This window comes from Periophthalmus magnuspinnatus, chromosome 24 (assembly GCF_009829125.3).
Source record: "Periophthalmus magnuspinnatus isolate fPerMag1 chromosome 24, fPerMag1.2.pri, whole genome shotgun sequence".
Classification (NCBI taxonomy): Eukaryota; Metazoa; Chordata; class Actinopteri; order Gobiiformes; family Gobiidae; genus Periophthalmus; species Periophthalmus magnuspinnatus.
This window is the reverse complement of record NC_047149.1, coordinates 15,922,900-15,942,123: the sequence shown is the minus strand read 5'-3', so window position 1 is coordinate 15,942,123 and position 19,224 is coordinate 15,922,900. Positions and strand designations below refer to the sequence as shown.

At 39.2% G+C, this 19,224-nt stretch overlaps 1 protein-coding gene across 2 annotated transcripts; it reads right to left on the bottom strand.

Moving 5' to 3' along the window:
* Positions 1-9,896: 9,896 nt before the first annotated feature.
* myb (v-myb avian myeloblastosis viral oncogene homolog) lies at positions 9,897-17,008 on the bottom strand. Of its 2 annotated transcripts, XM_033991200.2 has the most exons (16): positions 16,867-17,008; positions 15,351-15,468; positions 15,069-15,140; positions 14,885-14,977; positions 14,070-14,290; positions 13,675-13,903; positions 13,525-13,593; positions 13,337-13,441; positions 12,812-13,045; positions 12,550-12,699; positions 12,232-12,350; positions 12,063-12,147; positions 11,883-11,978; positions 11,658-11,756; positions 11,144-11,227; positions 9,897-11,039 (listed from the first exon to the last, which is right to left on the bottom strand). In XM_033991200.2, the coding sequence occupies exons 1-16, from the start codon at positions 16,974-16,976 to the stop codon at positions 10,932-10,934; spliced, it is 1,992 nt and encodes a 663-aa protein (XP_033847091.2). In that variant the 5' UTR covers positions 16,977-17,008; the 3' UTR covers positions 9,897-10,931. The 2 variants fall into 2 exon arrangements, with proteins under 2 accessions (XP_033847091.2, XP_055088316.1); XM_055232341.1 differs by lacking the exon at positions 12,550-12,699.
* Positions 17,009-19,224: the final 2,216 nt, after the last annotated feature.

Here is a 19,224-nt window from a genome sequence, read left to right as displayed (position 1 = left end):
TCTTGCTCACTTTCCATTGTAAGTCCAGCCTTATGAGAAATAGATGCCCACTGACCATTGGTGACACAGTTCTGCTTTGTCAGCAACACCGTATTGCTGGTGAGAATGGTGTGAAATCCTGACTTTGCTTTTTTGTGTGTGTTGGCTTGACCACATGACAGGTGTTAGACTCTGCCAATGCCCACTAGAGCCACAACACGCATGCGCTATACCTGGGAGGCCATTTCTCATTTGGATATCTGGGCTAATAGAGCCGCGGTAGCATTCAGGTTGTGGGCTGTGTAGTAGCAGTGTCTTATGCGTGCCTGCTTACAATGACCTTTTAAGCAAGTTAACTGGACTTCACTACATCCTAATTTGCAGGAATAGGAATCCAGGAAAGGGGAGTGGGAATCCCCATGTAAACGGCTGCCTTGATAAAAGTAAGGTAGCAGCCAGCAGATGGTACGTGGTGAGTGGATAAGAGCTAGAAACGGCAGATGTACATTATTACCCAACAAAAGAGGCTTTACTGTGTATTACATATGATTTCATACTAATTACGCATTGTGTAAGTGTTCAAGCAGTTTGAATCTAGTGCAACAGAATCAGGCTAATGTCTGCTAATTCAACAAACGACAAGCTAAAGCAAAATTCCTTTCTTAGCCATCGTAAAAGAACATTTCTTAACTATTTTAAAAACTTACTTCCTTTTTGTGTTTTTTTCCCCTCAGAAAAAAATATTTTTACTTCTCAACAAAATGTACAATTGTTGTTATTATTTCCTTTCATAAAATTGTATTAAGTTGCTAATGCTTAACCATCAATATTAGTTAAAATACATAGTACTCCTTCAAATAAATACATAGAAATAGAAAATGTTTTTTTTTTTATTCGTTCAGAATTGGCTAAATAAAATGCAAAAAGTATGAGAAGCTAGTTAGCATGTTATAGGCCTAGATTAAAAAAACAAAACAAAAAAAAAACATTCAGATTCAGACTATCTGTAAACGTTATTGTCCATTATAAGACATGGTGTCATTATTATCTATGTGAATGTGAATACTTCAGTTATAATGGCGAGCTTCCTCAAATGTGACCTCTCTTAGCCTAAGTGTTGTGGTCCAAACATCCATCTGTTTCTCAGCTCTCTGCTCTCTCTGGCTTGAACAATCCCACAGCCTCTTATCAGTGCGCACGGATGTGTCAGACCCCACCACTGTGCCCTTGAGCAGGCGTCTGCGCTCGCTCACATTACCCCCCATGGTGCATCCTGATAACCCCAGTGTGAAGCCTGTGGTTTCTCTACCTCACATGTACAGACGGATACTCAAGCAATAAAAAACTGAACAATTTCAACTTTGTATGGTAAAGCAGATGGAAAACTACCAAATAGGGCAGTGCAATATGTCACTATTGAATAGACATCACAATTTGAAGTGTTGAAACTTCTCAAAAGTAGCACATAGTTAATTAATAGAACGTTCTATGTAAACCACAAATCTCAAAGCTTTGTCTGAGTGTAGTTTAGACTTCAACAAATTCAGAAGTTTAGCAGTTCATATTTCAGTCTCTCAATTTAAAATGTGCACAGTGAATTGAATCCTGATTTGAAAATGTAAATCGAAAGTCTAATCACAATTGCATCACTTTTTAAAAAAATATGCGAAAACCTTTCAAAATTGAGCAGTGCTACTATATGCATTATACTACAATCTCTCCAAAAACACAACCATGAACAAGAACAACATATGAACTACATATTACTACTGCTACCACATGTACTAAATTACCTGATAAGGTATAAGACATAGTAATAAAAAAGAATGATCAAGTGCACTCCTTACGCTGGGACCAGTCCACGTACAGGGATGAGACTGTGTCTGGAGGAAATTGGTCAAGCACCTGTTCTGAAATGTGAGGGACTTCAACACATCGAACAGAAGCCTGCACTCTTTGGCCTGGTGTTTCAGTGTCAGCACTAACAGCTAAAAATGATACACAAATAGCTGACGCCTATACTTTATTTCACAAGAGATAAATGCATGTGGTGTATAGTAGAACAACACAATTTTGGGAAAAAAGTATTCAAATTGCAATTGGATTTGAAATATATGTTGAAGAAGTAGGAATCTGTTCCGAGTGCACATTGTAAATAATTTCAGGAGCATTACATTTGAAAGAAGATTTAAATATGAACTGATAAACTAATGCAAGAATCTCATGTATTTCAGAGCATGTTTGTAGAGGTCTAGAAGAGTCTGGCAAATCTACGGCTCATGCAAGGGGGTTTTTTGAAGTAAAAAAAAAAAGTCGGGAACCACTGGTCTAGAATACGTGTATAAGATATAAGATTTTTCAATTAATTTGGTTTTTCTATTGCAATATATTGTGCAGTCATTAAGTGTATAGGGTCTAGAGACATTTCTCCGTCTGTCTTTGGTCTTATCATTGGAGGGACAGGTGTCCCTAAGTCCCCTGGATACTATCACTCACATTTACACACTCTGCTGTTTGCTCTGTTTCCCGCCTTTGATAACATCATTCCACCGGGACAGCCCACTCACTGGACACATTTATGGGTCTGAAAATACAGAGGAACTGTCAACTAAATAACAGTAAACGATTTTATTAGTTTGGAAGAAACAAATGTGATTGTCGCCGATTCACTTGGATGGTCCTGAAGATATAACATTCAGAGTCTGTCTTTCTATAATGGAAATGAGTTTTTATAATTCACAGTAGAGGTTATTGCTTTGCCTGGAATGTTCCACAGTTGGCATTAAACCTATCTATGTTCACGGAGATAAACAAGTCGCACCACCAGGCCAAATTACACATCAGATCAAACAATTGAATAGTTAAGATTTAAGTCATCATGTAAAACACTCCAGGCCAAGAAATTCACCTCCAGAAAAGCAGATGGTGAATCTACTACCAGAAAAATTACATAGTGCACCTTTAAACAGAGAAACGTTGAATCATATGTTGATATCAAGGAAGCAACATCATTACAGGTATCATTTCATTTTTTTAATGTCATCCCCAGCGTTAATTTACTGACAACTGATATTTTAAGGATTTTTTTTTCCAACTTTGTCAGAGTTCTTTGAAAATAAACACAGTGCTGCATACATGGTAGACCACATACGGATACGTTTAAGTCTATTGAAGCTCTCATTCATGTTGTAGATGTACTTAAGTCCCCACTCCTTTGTTCATCTAAGTGTCTAAACAAAGCAGTTAGCCCAGAGGCTGTTTAAAGACTTCAGCACTGATGGAAAACCTCTTCACAACTTGAGGATACTTACACTGCAGTACAAACAGGCCTCTCTGTTTACTGTGTCAGCAATTGGCCTTCCTTCTGTCAATTTCCACAGAAGGAGGAACTAATATCACTATTGGTGTATGCGTCAAAGACAAATGACTCTGTTTGATTTACTTTTCTAAGAATCTAAATTATTGCTGTATAAACGATGATTATTTAGGATCAGGAAAATAAATGCCCATGCTCACAGCTAAATGTTTACATAAATTAAAGATATGTAGCTTTTCTGATGTAGCTTTTCAACTTGTAGCAGTGAATGGGCTCCCCTCTCCACAGATCTGAGCTGCAACTTGAACTGGCGTTATCTGCATCACTTGACATATATGTTTAAAGCCATACTGTCGAGGTAAAGCATGAATATCTTCTCTTAACAAAGTAGTGGTGAATTATGTTTACTATAGCCACACGGAAACATGGCTGTCATTATGAACTTATACTTATCATTATAAAAAAGATAAAAAGTTGACAGAATTGAATTTTTCTTTTACTATGGATCATACCTGGATGACTGCGGGATTACACAGCTATACTTTTCATTATAAAAAAGTGTTAATGTATGTTTTGCTGTACCATTGCTTCTAGTTTCCATTGAGTTTTACATCTGTCTATCATTTCAATCCACAATTGCTTATTTATATCATTACATTTTGGCGCACACAGTATAGGACAGGAGTGCGCCCCACTTCTGTCCAGGGGAGCAGCTGCCCTTTTATGTTGCATTCACAGATCACAATGCCATTTCTACACATTTGGGTTGTTATTATTTTATTTGTCGACCTTTTCTCCCATATGTCACCGATAACAGATGCATCTCCATCCTGCAGGCTTACTCACTGGTCCTATTTGGCTGGACATTTGCTAGTTTCAGCTGCTTACGTTGGACGTGAATTCAGGATAGGACACTCGCGGCCCTATTCACAGTGCGTTTTGTGACAGGTGTTTTGCATACAAAGAGAAAGCGTGTATAGAAGTGATGTATGGGTGTGTGTCTGGTTGGGGACCCCAGACCACAAACAAGGCCAGGGTTTCTCACTGCATTGTTATCTCATTGGTGTAATTATGCTCTCTCTCTCTCTCATAGACACACGCACACACACACATTCTCTTGACCTTACATGCATATAATATAGTCTAGGAACAGAATAACTTAAAAATGAACTTACCGGTATATGCTAAATGAGAAGTAAAGTAAGTAAAGCAAATAAGTAATAAATCCAATATGATCTAATACATCTAAATTGAACTAAAAAAAAAACAACAGCTCTCATTGAAGTTACATCATTCTTATAATTAATTTACCTATCTCAGCAGGTGATGGCAGGTGACGTCACCAAGTCAAGTTAATGGTCAGATCAAGAGGTGAACCCACTCATACTTAGAATATGTGTTGTTTTCAAGGTATTTTTAACAATTCAAACACATGTAGTTGAATAAAGGCAAGCTAAATCAGTGTAATGCCATATTGTGGAACATAACAGGCAAAACATTAAAGTTGGGGTAACTGATTGTGAAAAATGAAGAATGTATTATCTATTAAATCTATGTAATTAGTCCCTAGCTCTCACAAACCTCTTCACCTTACTAGTATTTACATGCGAGAATTATTTGGCCACTAGAACAGCTTTAGAACAGCTGTTTCAGACAGAAAAGTGAAGCATGATGGACCACCCTTGCACAGTCAGTCTCATCCTATCCCATCTCAGTGACTCACATGACTCATAACTCAAGTTTGGGATAAATAAAATGTTTTCTAATTAAATGAAGACAGTGTGCAGTGGTGTGATTTTGTCATAAATATCTGCTTTTAGAAAACACTTGCTTTTCTGGGGGGAAAACAGAATTGATTAATTTATGAGAAAACCTTGAGTATACTTAAGCTTTAACATCGCCATGGAGACAGATATGGTGTGCCCTCATGCAGAAAGGTTACACTGTGCACCTTAATGTTTACTATTTTATAAGTATTTTCAGTAACCTATGTCTAGTTCAAGAGAAAAGGGCTGGGAGTGAGGGGTGTGTTTTGGAGGGCGTTCAGAGGGCAGGTTTATTGACGGTGGAGGGGACCCCAGTGACAAGTGTCCTGCATCAGTGCGCTGAGGCATGAGAGGGCCATGTGAATTGACTTGTCACGATCACTTAGGCAAAACAATGGACAGGGTCGGAGAACAAGAGCAGACAGAAGAAGAAGACTGGGGCAGTGCAATGTTATGTGTGTGTATTAAAATCTATGGTGAGGGTCTGTGTGCACTTGTAGGAGTGGTGGGGACAGCCGAGAGGGGCGGGTCTCATGTGGTGGGCACCATTGAAAAGCTCTTCCTTCTGCTCTATTTACGCAGGTGAATAGAGAAGAGGGACCAAGCCTGAGCGGGAAAACATGTCATCGACTAATGTGTGTGTGTGCCACTAATTATGACTGTACAAGGCTTCAAGACAAAAAGACCACATGACACTCTCCCCTAACCAAAATATGCACAGACTCCCAGACATTTTCATAGATTTTCTTTATCCATAGATGGACAGTAACCAATATGCTAATGCTTAATATGTGTAAATTTATAATACATACTGGTACTCATAAACAAGACTAAACAGGGCATGTTTTTTGGCCCATACCCACAAAATGCGAAGCAGGGAAGCAGGGTTATTATAGGATCAGTAGTACTCGCAACTGTACAGTAATTAGAGGTAAAGGGTATAGAGATGTATAACAAAGATGATAGGTCACTGCTGGTAAAAAACAAACAAACGCCAGTGCTTTTGAATGAAGTTTAGCATTTAGCATCTTAAAATCTGCATTGGTTTAAGATTTGGCATATTGAAAATTGTATGAGGTGTGATGACACAATCCCGAATTCTATAGGCAGTAATTGTAAATAGCCATATTAACCTCTTTGTAGTAAAAGTGGTTTACATTTAAGATTAGTAATACTTTTTCATTTTGAATATATGCTTTCATTTCACTTTCTTTGTTTTTTTTTGTTTGTTTGTTTTTTTTCTGTACAGGTTTTTTTACGCATCAAGCATGTTTCTTATGAAAGTAGTCCATGTGTCATTTTCGCATGATGTTGCTTGGAAAGAGACCTGTTCTCAGCAGTTCAGGAAGTTGGTGACAAACCTAACCACAAAAGGCTGTCACTGTGGATGGCCTTGTTTCTGCCTCTTTATGTTTGTGGTTAGAGCATCTTTACTTCACCACACCTGCTGCTAATACCTCCCACTAACTCATTTTATATTACCTTTAAATATATTAGGCAAAAAAGAGTGTAACTAAAAAATATCACTATTCTGGTCAAATAAGATTATCAATGTGTACTTCACATATGAAAGAAATAATGTGTATCTCCAGCAACGTTCATTTTTTGTCATATAGGGTCACTATAAAAATTATATTCTCAAAGATAAAAGACTTAATAGTAGAAATATAATAAAGAAAAATATATAGAGAGTAATTTGACCAACAAAAAAAAAAAAAAAATCTAAATTAAAATGAATTCAAATTTTTAAAAAGCCTAAAATGATATGGACTAGGCTAGGTCCTCAAGTTTTGTTCTTATGTAGTAAGGGCCATGAAGTAGTGGAATATGAATAATACTAATACAAATAGAATACAATATTAATATTATGTTAAACTTTTACATTGTAATTAGGCAACTAACTATTGATCACTTTTCATTGACTCAAACTTGTGTAAAAGTAAGGTAGACTAGAAAAAAAATCCGTTATTTAATCTACATCGGCTTTTCTGGCAGGTTTTTGACACTTTGATTGTACTGACCTACTTTTTCAAATGTTTGCAGTTATTGTTTTGGTCTATCCTCTGCAGCACACCCAACTCAAAAAAAATAACAACAACAAACAAACGGCCCAACGAATAGCAGCCAAATCTGGGCACCCACTGTAACTGTATTCTAATCACCATCACAGCAGCCCCAACAGTCCCCCGTGTCTGTCCCCTGGTTCTCTCTCACCCCTCACATGGCAGGGTCTATCTGCTAAATCTGTGTGCATACGCGTGTGCTTGGTGATTGTGAGAGCAAGTGTGTGCACGTGTACTTCTTTGTGTGGCCTACTGTCCGTGTGTCAGCTCCTCACGTGGATGTGCACCCAAATGGGACGTTTTGGGTCTTGCCCAAATTTTCAAAAGCAGGTCACCTAAAACAGACAAGATACAATGAAAATACATCTAATGATAGCAGATAACAAAAAAAAAACAAAACAAAAGTTAAATGCAATATAGACATTTACAGATAGCAGCCTATACATCTGTAGTAGCCTATTGTGCCCTTGTTAAATAAGCTCGTGGACAACTCACCTATTGACAATGACAATAGAGTTGGGACAATAAATGACTAGCATAGATTAGCCATACCTGATTCCTGGTCCTAACGCTTCCAGTGACTGGCTGAACTGTGCACTTCAACTCCCAAACACTCACAGAAGACCAATATATCTGTAGGATTTAAGCTGTATACTAATAACATAAATAGGCCTATCACGCCTTTTACGCTACCGCTGCATTCACTGATTTGTGTGCAGATCAAAGGTCTCACTCGAGTTGCATGGCGACCTTGAGAATGACTTTTGCACTTCCGGGCCACCGTAGTTACAACATGGTAAGTGCGAGTGCAATTAAGCAGCTTGTTTATCTTTCAAAATTTGTTGATTCTTCTTTTAGTTAATTGAATGAGTAGGCGATGTAAGCTACTAGTGCTGGTGTATCTGGCCAATGTACATGGGCGTTTAGCTTTCCTGTTCATCAGCTGATTTAGCATGACTGTTTTCCAGCTGTTTATATAGCAGACCAACCTCTGACCATCCTTGGGATCCGCTTCTCACGCAGAAAGGATGAGATGCAAATAAAGCTAAACATAATAGGCCTACATAAGTTACAATGATAGGTGTATTAACTCATTTTGTGGCTTTTTTGTAGGTTGTGCATTTTTCTTTCTCCTGCACCTCTTATATAACAACATTAAAGTACACAATGTAAGTTTTAATTATCTGGGCCTGTCTATCTGTTAATCTCATGCACAGTGGAAACTAATAAGATATGTACTAATACATATTTAAGCCTATTTCTTTTTGGCCTAGTAAAATTTGCATTGTAAATTTGTTTAGAGCTCACTAAAGCATCTATGGCTGAGCAAAGATGCACAAAGTCAGCAACCTTGTTTCCTCCTGTGTCCTCTGCAGTGGCATGGAGTATTATCAGAGCCGTCCAGCTCAGCCCAGCCCTTATACCTGACCGCTGGGGCAGGGAGCGGCTGCCTTGCTGAGTATCTCCGACCACAACACACCGACCGGAATGTGGAAACAGACCATATAATCTGTGTGAAGCCAGAACAGTACACTGTCCAAGCACATGTTCTGCAGCCCAGCACTTCTGCAACATCCGCCTATAAATCTGTTGTGACATGGCAAACCGAATTTATTAGCCAATCTGCTTACAACAGACAGGTTTGATCCAAAAAGAGAAATCAGGGTGGATTAAAAAAAATGGAGTAGTAAGAGTCAACTTCTGCTTTGACATTTGAAATTTGAAACTTATCTCTGTGCAATAAAACTGAAAGGTTATTTGTGGTTGCCTATAATATACACAGTTGTTACTGTTGTTGTAGCTAGACATTAGGCACAATTGCAGCTAGGCACCTGTCAACCCTGTCAAAGGAGGCAGGTGTGTGTCTCTCCTGAGGGTTGACTTGGGGTTTAGAATAATATGGTGAAATTTCCAAAGTGAAAGTCTGCTTCTTACTGTGGCCTGTCTCCACAAGACTCCTCCCTATCACAGCTTAGTGTTAATGCTATCTGTTAATACCACAGACTGGTTGGTTTTGCTCTTACAGCACTGTTGCACCATGTTTAGTATACCACATATCCTGTTAGCACCGTTTATTATCATAATATAAATGTATTAATCCCAAGTGAGTATTCTTGATATGGGGATCTAAATTTGAGGGTAGTGTGGTGGATCAGGTCAGTGGCTGCAGGTGGCTGCTGCTCAGGGGTAGTTTAAATATAAACAGGTCTCAGTTTGGAGATATGACAAGGCCATACCTCAGGAGACACGAGAGGAACTCATTATTTTGAGGTGAGACAATAATAATGTGTTATTTACGGAACCTGTTCCCTATAGAGTGGACTGTTGTAACTTCCTAACACAAGTTTTTTTTTTTCTCTATATTTTTCTCAGTCAATATTCATCCCATTTGTTTTTCACTTGATAAACTCCATGTGAATACTACATTGACACAAGAGGTGTGTGTAATATGTAAATGGAGAGCACAGGTGAAGTTGGAGCATTTGAATACTACACTTACCTGTAATTTGAATACCAAGGGCAGATTACACTCTTTACTGTTGGAATCATTCATTTACTAAGAGTCAATAATGGCTTTATTATAACCATAGTGCTGCTGTACTATTTACTCTTCACCTTTGACCTCTGCAGGTGGTTTATCTTTGAGGAACTACTCCTGAATAGCTATAATTACTTCACTAAACCTAAAGCACCATTATATATGAGCTCTGAACAATCAGAGCAGGGGAGGTTCTATGTAAATAAAATAGAAAATGAACACGTGGGTGTAATAAAACAACACACTTTTATTACTAGGCAGTAGAAAAGTATAAAAGTATGAAAACTTGGCATGTATAAATGCATTTATAAAATAGTTTCTGCATAAAAGCCAATATATATTTATAAAAAGACATTACATGTATAAAAGGATTGTCTGCTAAGTGTTTGACACAGCCTACTGCAGTCATAGAAATCAGCATGTTGATTGTATAAAACATACAAAACAGTTTAGTTAACATGGGCGTTTGGAGAACCATATAGAATATTGTGTTTCTCTCTTAAAACACTTCTCAAGTGCAGCTTGGCATTACTCTGACTGGGTAAAGCTCAGTACAACAGACTTGTCAATTTAGCAACATACTGTCCACATACATACAAAACATAAACAATTTCCATAGGGATACTGTAAAGGCCAGAAATGATCCAAATGTTGAAATGAAAATTATAAGCTTGTTGCAAATTTGGTAATACTAAATAGGTCTGGTTAAGTAACGGTTGTGCGAACATGCATAGCAGTTCTAACTCAGTAATAAGTGTTGACGTTAGGCAAAGGCCAAACACTTGAAATTATCAGTAGACCAATTACAGACAATATAAAAAGGCAATAGTTTCAAAACAGAGGTCAGTTTCAATCAGTAAAAATAAGCTTTTTGAAGTAATATAATGCTAACAGGGCTTAAATACTTTACTTAAAACACTGCTCCATTGGCCAATTGTAGAAAAGTGAAATAAAAAACAAGACATAATTAAAATAAAGGAATAAATTAAATTGTTCTTATATTAATATACGTAAGAATTAATAATACAGCCCAATGTAAATTATATAGTCACCAATTCCCATTTATAATACAATTATATTAATACAGACACAACAAAAAGACCAAAACAAACATTTATATAAAAAAACAAAACAAAAGCAAACTCTGTATAAAAATGTAAAAAAGAGTCTTTGGTTGTGAGTGTAAAACATCCATTGGCTCGGGGCCTCTCCCAGTGTTGTACCACACGAACAGAAGCAGCAGTGCAGGGCTCAGACGTCGGGGGTCTCTACATGACTAGGGTCTGTGTGGGGAAAGTGTTCAGGTACTTGTGCTCTGATGCTAGAGAAGGGTCCTCTGTTTTTAGACTGGCCATGTGCTCCCAAGAACTCAGCTGCTGTTGGAACAAGAAAATTGGATTACAAACAATTACTAAATACTACTAAATTACTAAACAAGTATATTGAGATTGTATTGAAAGTGTATTATTTTTACACAAACCTGTAGTGGGCTGTCTGTTTGCCTGTGAGATAGGTGATAGGTTTTACGTCCATCTTCACTTAGTAATGCACTTGTTAGCATGTCCTGCAGACAGGGAAAATGCAATAGTTAGACACAGAGAAATACATCACTGTATAAATAAACAAATACTGTACAATTATATATTTGGTGCTCATCACATCATTCTATTCATGAATTTCAGTTTCTTGCAATAGTTTACCACTCAGAAGGGAGAATATTTTGTTTTGATTTGTTACTTGCTATGGTAACAATAACAGTCATCACTCTGAAACCCATTGGTGTAGTTTGGTGAGATCATGATTCTGAGATTACTAATATAAATGATTTCTGTTTCAACATTTATGGATTGTCTTTTTAGGGATTAAATACGGTACAATCAATACAGAAAACTGCCTCCTGCCCTCCATAATTGCATGTTAGGATATAATATGGAGTACAGTATTGTATTTGAGAGATGACACTAATGGTAGGTGTGAAAAATAGAGATGCTTACAGGCACTTCCTGTGGGGGTCCAGTGGGGGAGAAGAGCTGTGTGTGGAGGTCTTGTCCTTCCCACTGCATACACGGGCTTCTCTCGCATGGAGACTCCACCTATAAACCAAAAAATACATGCAAAACCATTAGCCAAATTTCCAAAGTGTCACACAAAGCAGCCAATATGTTCTAACTTAATATGTAGTTTCAAATATGCTGGGCTTGCATGCTAAATGATAATACCTCTTGTTTGATTTTCTTCAGAGGAGGATGGTCAATCGCACACTCCACTGGCTCTTGCTTTATGGAGTCGACCATCCGCTGATCCAAAGGTGAGTTCTACAAAAAATATATATATAAGAGTTAACCCACAAAAATGATTAAGCCTGATTTTTAATATCCAGTTTTTAATTCTTTCCTTACCAGCATAGCACCAGATGACCTAAAAGGTGTGGGTGTGAGTGGAGATGACTCAAGGATTGAACGCCGAATGTTGGGAGTCCTAAACCTAAAACAAAATACACTGTTGATTAACACAAATTGATTAACACAAATGTGCATAACAAAACAGGACAGAGTAGAAAGCTCTTACATGTCATTGTCTTTCTGGGGCCTAATGGTGTGGTCAGTGAGAGGTTTGGTGTCCACCGGTGAAACCATATGTACACTGTCGCTGTCTGAGTGTTCTGGGCTCATAGAATGGGTGAGGAACTGTCAAACAAAAAGGAGAAAACCAATTAAATGGGGCTCAATGACAATGGTAACAACATATAAAATGTATGGCACATGCAAGATGGGATGTGTCTAATGTGAACAAAAAGGTGAAATAATCAAGTAAGATGAAGATGATGAATTATGGTGATTGGGTGGTTCTATGATATTCATATCACAAGCTAGCTAACTGAGCTACCTGTGATGGTGAAAAGGGTAGTTTTCTGGCTGGTGATGGTTTGGGGGTGAAGCAGATGAAGCCAGCCCATGGGGCCTGTGCATTCTTACTGGGCATGACCCTGTCTGCTCTGAGCCCACTGCTGTAGGCCTTACTCACTGAGGAGAGCCTCTGGGAACAGTGGTGGGAGAGTATAGGCGTCAACACCCACTGCTGACAACATCTATGCTAATGTATGCTAATCTTTTATCTAAGCACAGCTAATCACACAATAAGCACTTACAGAGTCGAGGACAGACTCCATGAACTCTGGCATTGTGTTCGAGAAGGCAGGACTGCTGTGATGGCTGCTGCTGCTTGTGGAGTGGGCTCTTGTGGCTGATGCGCTCTCTTCAGGAAGGCAGCTTTGGTCCAGGGGCAGGGCTGGGGCTGCGGTGTGATGGTGGTGTATGGACACTGCCTCTGAACTGTCAGTCACACAGCTCTGATTGGCCCAGCTTGAGAAGGACAAGGGCATCTGGACAGAAAAGCAAGATAAAGTGTCAGATAAAATAATACTCATAAATGACTGTTGGACTAAATTAGCACAGAAGGCAAAAGGAAATTCGAATACAGCATTAGAAGGGGGTGCTTGCACAAGGACCTCAGCCAAGAACAAAATTGGAAAGATAAGGTCCAATTTCATCACTTCTGCAGAAACAGACCCCCAGATGTTTCCTCCCTCTACCACCAAGCAGCACGCCTTTGTCAGGGTGAACAAATGTATGCATGAATCAAGCTGTCACAGTAGTAAGTAGCTTGTTCTTACTGGTTGTGATGGCTGCCCTCTCAGCTCATTCTCCGTCGACATCAGCAGCATTTCAATTTCTTTCACCCTCTTCTCCTTCTCAGGGTCCTCCTCATTATAGTGTCTCTGCACATTAAAATTTCAACAGGAATTAGCATAGTTCAAAAACTGTTGAAAATGTTTTATGATTTGGAAGATCTGTTGTATACCTGTATAGCAGCAGTTCCAGGCTTGGGGAAGTTCATGATGTTTAAATGTAGAGCCATGGGGATTGGTACCTAGTAATAAACAAACCAAGCTTGTTAATTTGAATTATAAGTTCTAAATTTCTTTTTTGAGAAGTTAATCAAAATACTTACTCTGTGTGCATCAGGGATGTAAGCGTAGTTGAGTGGAGGAACATGAGACAGTTGAGAATGATTGGGCGAGTGGTGGGAGAAGGTCATCATGTGACTGGGTGCTTTAATAAAGTTGTGGTTAAGCGACAGAGGAGAACTGTTGTGCTTTGCTGAGTTCTGGAGATAGCCCTCCTGTTCCACCTTTCGCCTCATGGTGGAGTTCCAGTGATTCTTTATGGCATTGTCTGTCCTGCATGGTACAAAATATGAACGTTAACACAAATTACTTAGTTTATTGTTAAGACAACATTTACTGTTGCTTTTTGTAATTTTAACCACAAAATTTCAAAGTTGACCAACATAGCTATCACTGATTCATCTAGCTTCCCTTTTCACTTGTAGACTCGTGACCTCACCTGCCAGGAAGCAGTTTGGCGATTTCAGCCCATCGGTTGCCCAGCTTCTCGTGGGCCTGGTAGATGATACGATCCTCCTCTTCGGTCCACGATGTCTTCTTCACCTCAGGATTCAGATGATTGTGCCACCGCTCGCGACACTGCTTTCCAATACGTCCCTTGAGGTGCTTGGCAATCACGGACCAACGCTTGGCTCCATATTTCTGGACTAGTTCGATCACCTGGAGGTAGGTAGGTTTATGGAGGAGAGCAAAAGAGAAAGCAGAGTAAAAGGGGACAGGAAATGAAAAGTAGTAGGGCATTGGGAAAGAGGAAGGCACAAGCAATAACAGGGAGGAGAAGTAGTGGAACAGAGAAGCAAACACAAAGAACAGGAGAAAGTGACAAATCATTAGTTATATTTTGTGTATGGAGATCTAGATCTAGATCAGATCTAGGCTACTATCTTCTTAACTCTCCCACCATTTTATGCTATCTTTATCTGTAAAAACTGAGAACACCTGCTGAGCTGCAATGAGGGAATTTCCAGTGGAATATTAGCCACTGTGCTAATCATTAAGGCTGCAAATGGATGGAAATGCAACTCTATCTATCTATGCTTCCTGAAGTCTTGTGCAGTTGACTTCTGTAATATAATTTAATAATAACAGATGATTTATATTTAATAAGTAAATTGGTTCTAGGTTACTTTGTCCTAGAAAATGTTGGTCAAAAAGGTAAACTTGCTATCCATTTCTTTTCTTGCAATAAACATTTGTATTCTGATTCTGATTATAATGACTATTATGATTATCATTATGAATGCCTTTGCTTACCCTCTGGTCCTCCTCTTTGGTCCATGGTCCTTTGATAAGTTCTGGGTTCAGAACTTTTTGCCATCGATGTTGGCACTGCACATCTGTTCGATTCTACAATCAAGGTAATCATCACATTTTAATTATTTATTAAGTGATTTTGTGTTTAATAATTTCTTATAAATCACACTTGCTGTACCCTTACAGTTAGTAAGCTTGCAATTAGTTTCCAATCGTCTGATCCATGTAGATCAACAAGTTTTTTCAGTTTCTCATCCTTGAAAAAAGAAAACATGTTTAGATTTGTTACACATTCCAGGCGTCATTCAATGATATCACAATGTCACACAGACTTATGTGTAATCTGAAGACACCTATGTGATTATACAATGTTGAGATAAAAGTCGGCCTAAATTTTAATCCCTGTTTATTTTGTAGGAGTGATCCAATATAAGCTATGAGTATTGAGGCAGGTTTGAGTGCACACCTCTTCTCTTGTCCAGCGCGTTTTTCCAAGGTGCCGTTTCCCCGTCTTGGCCATGGACCCATCATAATCGTGTTCGTACATCTCATTTTCCTCTTCATCCTCCTCGCTGCTGTAAACACTGGGAGGGGAAATTCAGACCATTAGAATAAGTGCAAACTGTGTGTAAAAGCACATAATATAAAAGCAAATTATACTGCTGTATTTCTGTTCTTAACTTACTCTCTAATCATCTTTTGCACAGTCCATAAAGAACACCTACTGTTCTTTAGCTCATCAGATGTCAACACACATAGAACCAGTCATTCTCGAAGGTTTGGGTGCAGGCATTTAGCCAAGACACCCACAAGGGCAGAAATAGGGAGAGACAGAGAAATAAAGAGCAGCCAGTGGGAGGAGAAGGGAGGGCAGGAGGGGGACGGATGAACAGGTTCCAGTGTTTTTGGTTTCCACAGATACTGGGATTGGCATATGCATGTGATCATAATTTTCTTCATGACCCTGACATGTTCAGACCTGCACTGGCATTGTACAGTAGCCTACGGCCATGAGCACACTCTGTGGAGGCAGAGTTAACCAATCAGGAGAGAGCACACAAGACAGGTAGCTCTTCTAGAGACAGGTGAATAAGGCTTGGACAAGTTAAATTTCTAACTAAATTTCACTTAACTTTACATCAAGTCATCATAATAATTATAGAACAGCTTGAGGGCTGAAATGAGAAATGACTTAAACCTTAAAACAAAACATCTTTAAACCCTGTTGAGGACAGCCTTTCATATAAAGTTTAACGTGTGAAATGAACAAATTTACAGCTGAAATTATGAACATTTAGTGCCAGCAACAGACCTGAGTTCGGCCCCTGGATTGAAACAGACTTGACCAGTAAAGCCATATTACAGCTATAACAGACTTTTAACAAAATCGATAGCATTGTCATTTAAATTAAGAAACGCAAGAAGCTGATTTATATTTTACTGTTGCTAGTAGGTGGTCAACTGAACATACATTTTGTGCAGAGGGTGCGCGTAAAATAACAGCAGAGAATAAAATAGACCACTATAGCGTGAATGCGTCTGGTTTATATCGGTTTTCTGATAAATTTACGCGGGTTGTAGCGCGCAGCGTGGCCCTCGCGTGTCTGAGAGGGGCAGATATTAAGAACAGTAGCAGCCTCTTCTGCGCGCTGACAGAGGCGCGGGGAGCGCACATGCCAGATGACCACCACCTGTCAGGGCGCGCTGCTCAAACTCCCCTAGTTTTCTAAGCAGTGAGTGTAGCACAAAACAAAGGCATAAAGAAACCCGCTAATGAAATGAGATGAACGTATGCCATGAAATAGAAACAAGAAATTCGGTTTTCAACAAAACAGGCTATTGCTATAAGAAATTCTACCAAATGCACCAACTAGGACATGACAAATAGCAAAGCACCAGACCTGTTAGGACACAACAGGTGTAAAAACAATGGTGAAAGAGAGTAACAAAGCATACGGATCTGTTGCCTTGACTTCACTCACCTGTTTCGTGGCCGCCGAGTCATGCTGCTGTGTGTGGAGCGGCTCCGGGGCGCGCGATACTTTCGCTGCGTGCGCTTGGTTTGTTCTCTAGGAGAGAGGCAGGTTGACATTAATTTAAACTGCAGCAGCCTCCACTACAGCTCCTCCCCCTCATGAATCCCGCTAAATTTGGCGCTACAAAACCATTTACGAAACGCGTGTGTGTGTGTGAGACAGAAAGACTCAATGCGCATGCTCTCTTCAGACTTAGAGGCGGCGTAGAGGCTATCCTGCAGAACTAGAGATGTTGTATTTAGTGAATTATGAGAGAAGTTACCCATTGAAATGTTTCAAGATTAGTTTGTTTCCAGTTTATTTTAGTATACATTTTAGGTAGGACTCTACCTCCTGATTTTTGGTCAGATTAGGGTTTTTCTACTATGTTTTCACGTCAATTAGAGATGCACCTTTGTACTTCGAAAAGTTCATTTTCGGCTAAGCAAAACATTTGTCAGTGGTAGAAACACATGTTGTCGAACAGAACCAATTATATCCAGCCAGCTCTGTAGTGATACTAAACTGCTCAAAGAGAGACTAAAGGCACTGGACTGTGGAGGCGCGTTTTGTCGGCGCGTCCGCGCTAAAAATCTTTTGTCAACAAAACTTCGGACTTCACTTTTCTCGTGAAAAGCAGAAGGAAACTAGTGTATCTGCACGTAGTAAACAATTGCTGAATGTGTTTTTTCACAGTGCAGAACAATGAGGTGTCACTTGTTAAATGAGGGATGACTAGTGTTACACAGATGTTAGAGGGTGATAATAGCCTCAAATGAATGAAGCCCATTCTTATCGACTGGAGATAAAGTGACCACGTGTAGTAACAGTGACCACAGGCCAACACTTTTACTTTTGATAAGGTTAAACTGTATCTTCTATATTCCAGAACATCAGCACAAGGTTCAGTTACAATTTCCATTTCTTATAAATTCTCCCTGGTCTTTAAAGACCAGTTTAACCAGAAGTATCGATGTTTATATTGCATTGCAAAATAGCCCAGTGTAAAGCCTGCTAAAAATGAGATGCTTTTGTAAAGTCTTGTTTTGTTTCAGGGGTCTTCAAGCAGGGCAGGCTTTAGTCATCCATTCAGCGCATAGCGAGAGGGGTGCTATTTTATTTGTATAAAAGTGTCTCCTCATTGTATTAGTTCCTCCAAATGTGACCATATTGTCCTGGTCACTTGTAATTATCATCATTGTAGATCAGCCTTTTGTCCTAAACCAGTCAACACAGTGGCCCAATAAAGGCCCTTACGCGCACACACACACACACACACACACACACCCCACACACACGCACACCCCCACCCCCACATGCACACACACACACACACCCCCACACACACACACACACAGAGTCACAGGCTGAAAATCCACTATTGAGCTGCGGACAGAAACATGAACACACCACACAAACCACTGCCTAATGAAAACAGGAGCGAGATGCTCTTGTTTACACTTTGAATGCCTCCACACTAAACTTCTGGACTAATGTATCTCGGTTGCCTAGTGCCATCGTCTGTGGTTTCTAATCCTACTGAGGTACAGGCTACACCTGTGCATAGACTCTATTGTTCCAGTAATTTCTTGCCCATAAGAGGAGTAAGATATCTAGTCCATAAGCAGGCTTTAATTATATGACAGAATAGAATACAATTGTGTATAGACGGTGTCACATGGTTTTCACCGGACAAGGCATTTATACAACAAATGCACAAAATGCCTGGACTAGAGGGGATTAAATCAATACTTATTTAATTCTATACTTGATCAAAACAATTGCAATGGATGCTTGTTCCTAAAGTTTTTGTATTTATATAAAAATTGACAAAGCCAGTGGTTTTAGTACAACTTGTCTTTCACATTTAGAATACACTTGTTTTCCCCTCGAGGGTCATATTAAAATCTGCATCTTGTTATCTGAAACCAAATTAAAGGAAGGGAGCCATGGTATGCAAATTAATCCATCGTAGCCCGAGCAGGAAGCCTGGGACCCATTGACTCTTGCTGAGCAAATTTGCATGGGCACGATTGGACAGGTTAAGGGCGAGCATTGTAATAGATGTCTCTTAGCAAAGCATTGTGTGTACTGGTTAGTTCATTTGAATGATTTTTAATGATTGCCCCAGGCTTGAGATATAATCCCACCAGACTTTTAAACCCAAAGTGGAAGGTCTAACAATTGTGTATTGTAACTATGATGTTTAGAAAAGACATGTTGGTAGAAAATCTTTTAGCAAAAGAATGACACTGTCAGACAAGTCCTCTTCTGTTCACGTGTAAGTCAGGGCCAGTGGTGGAGGTTTTGCATGTTACCCCTCGG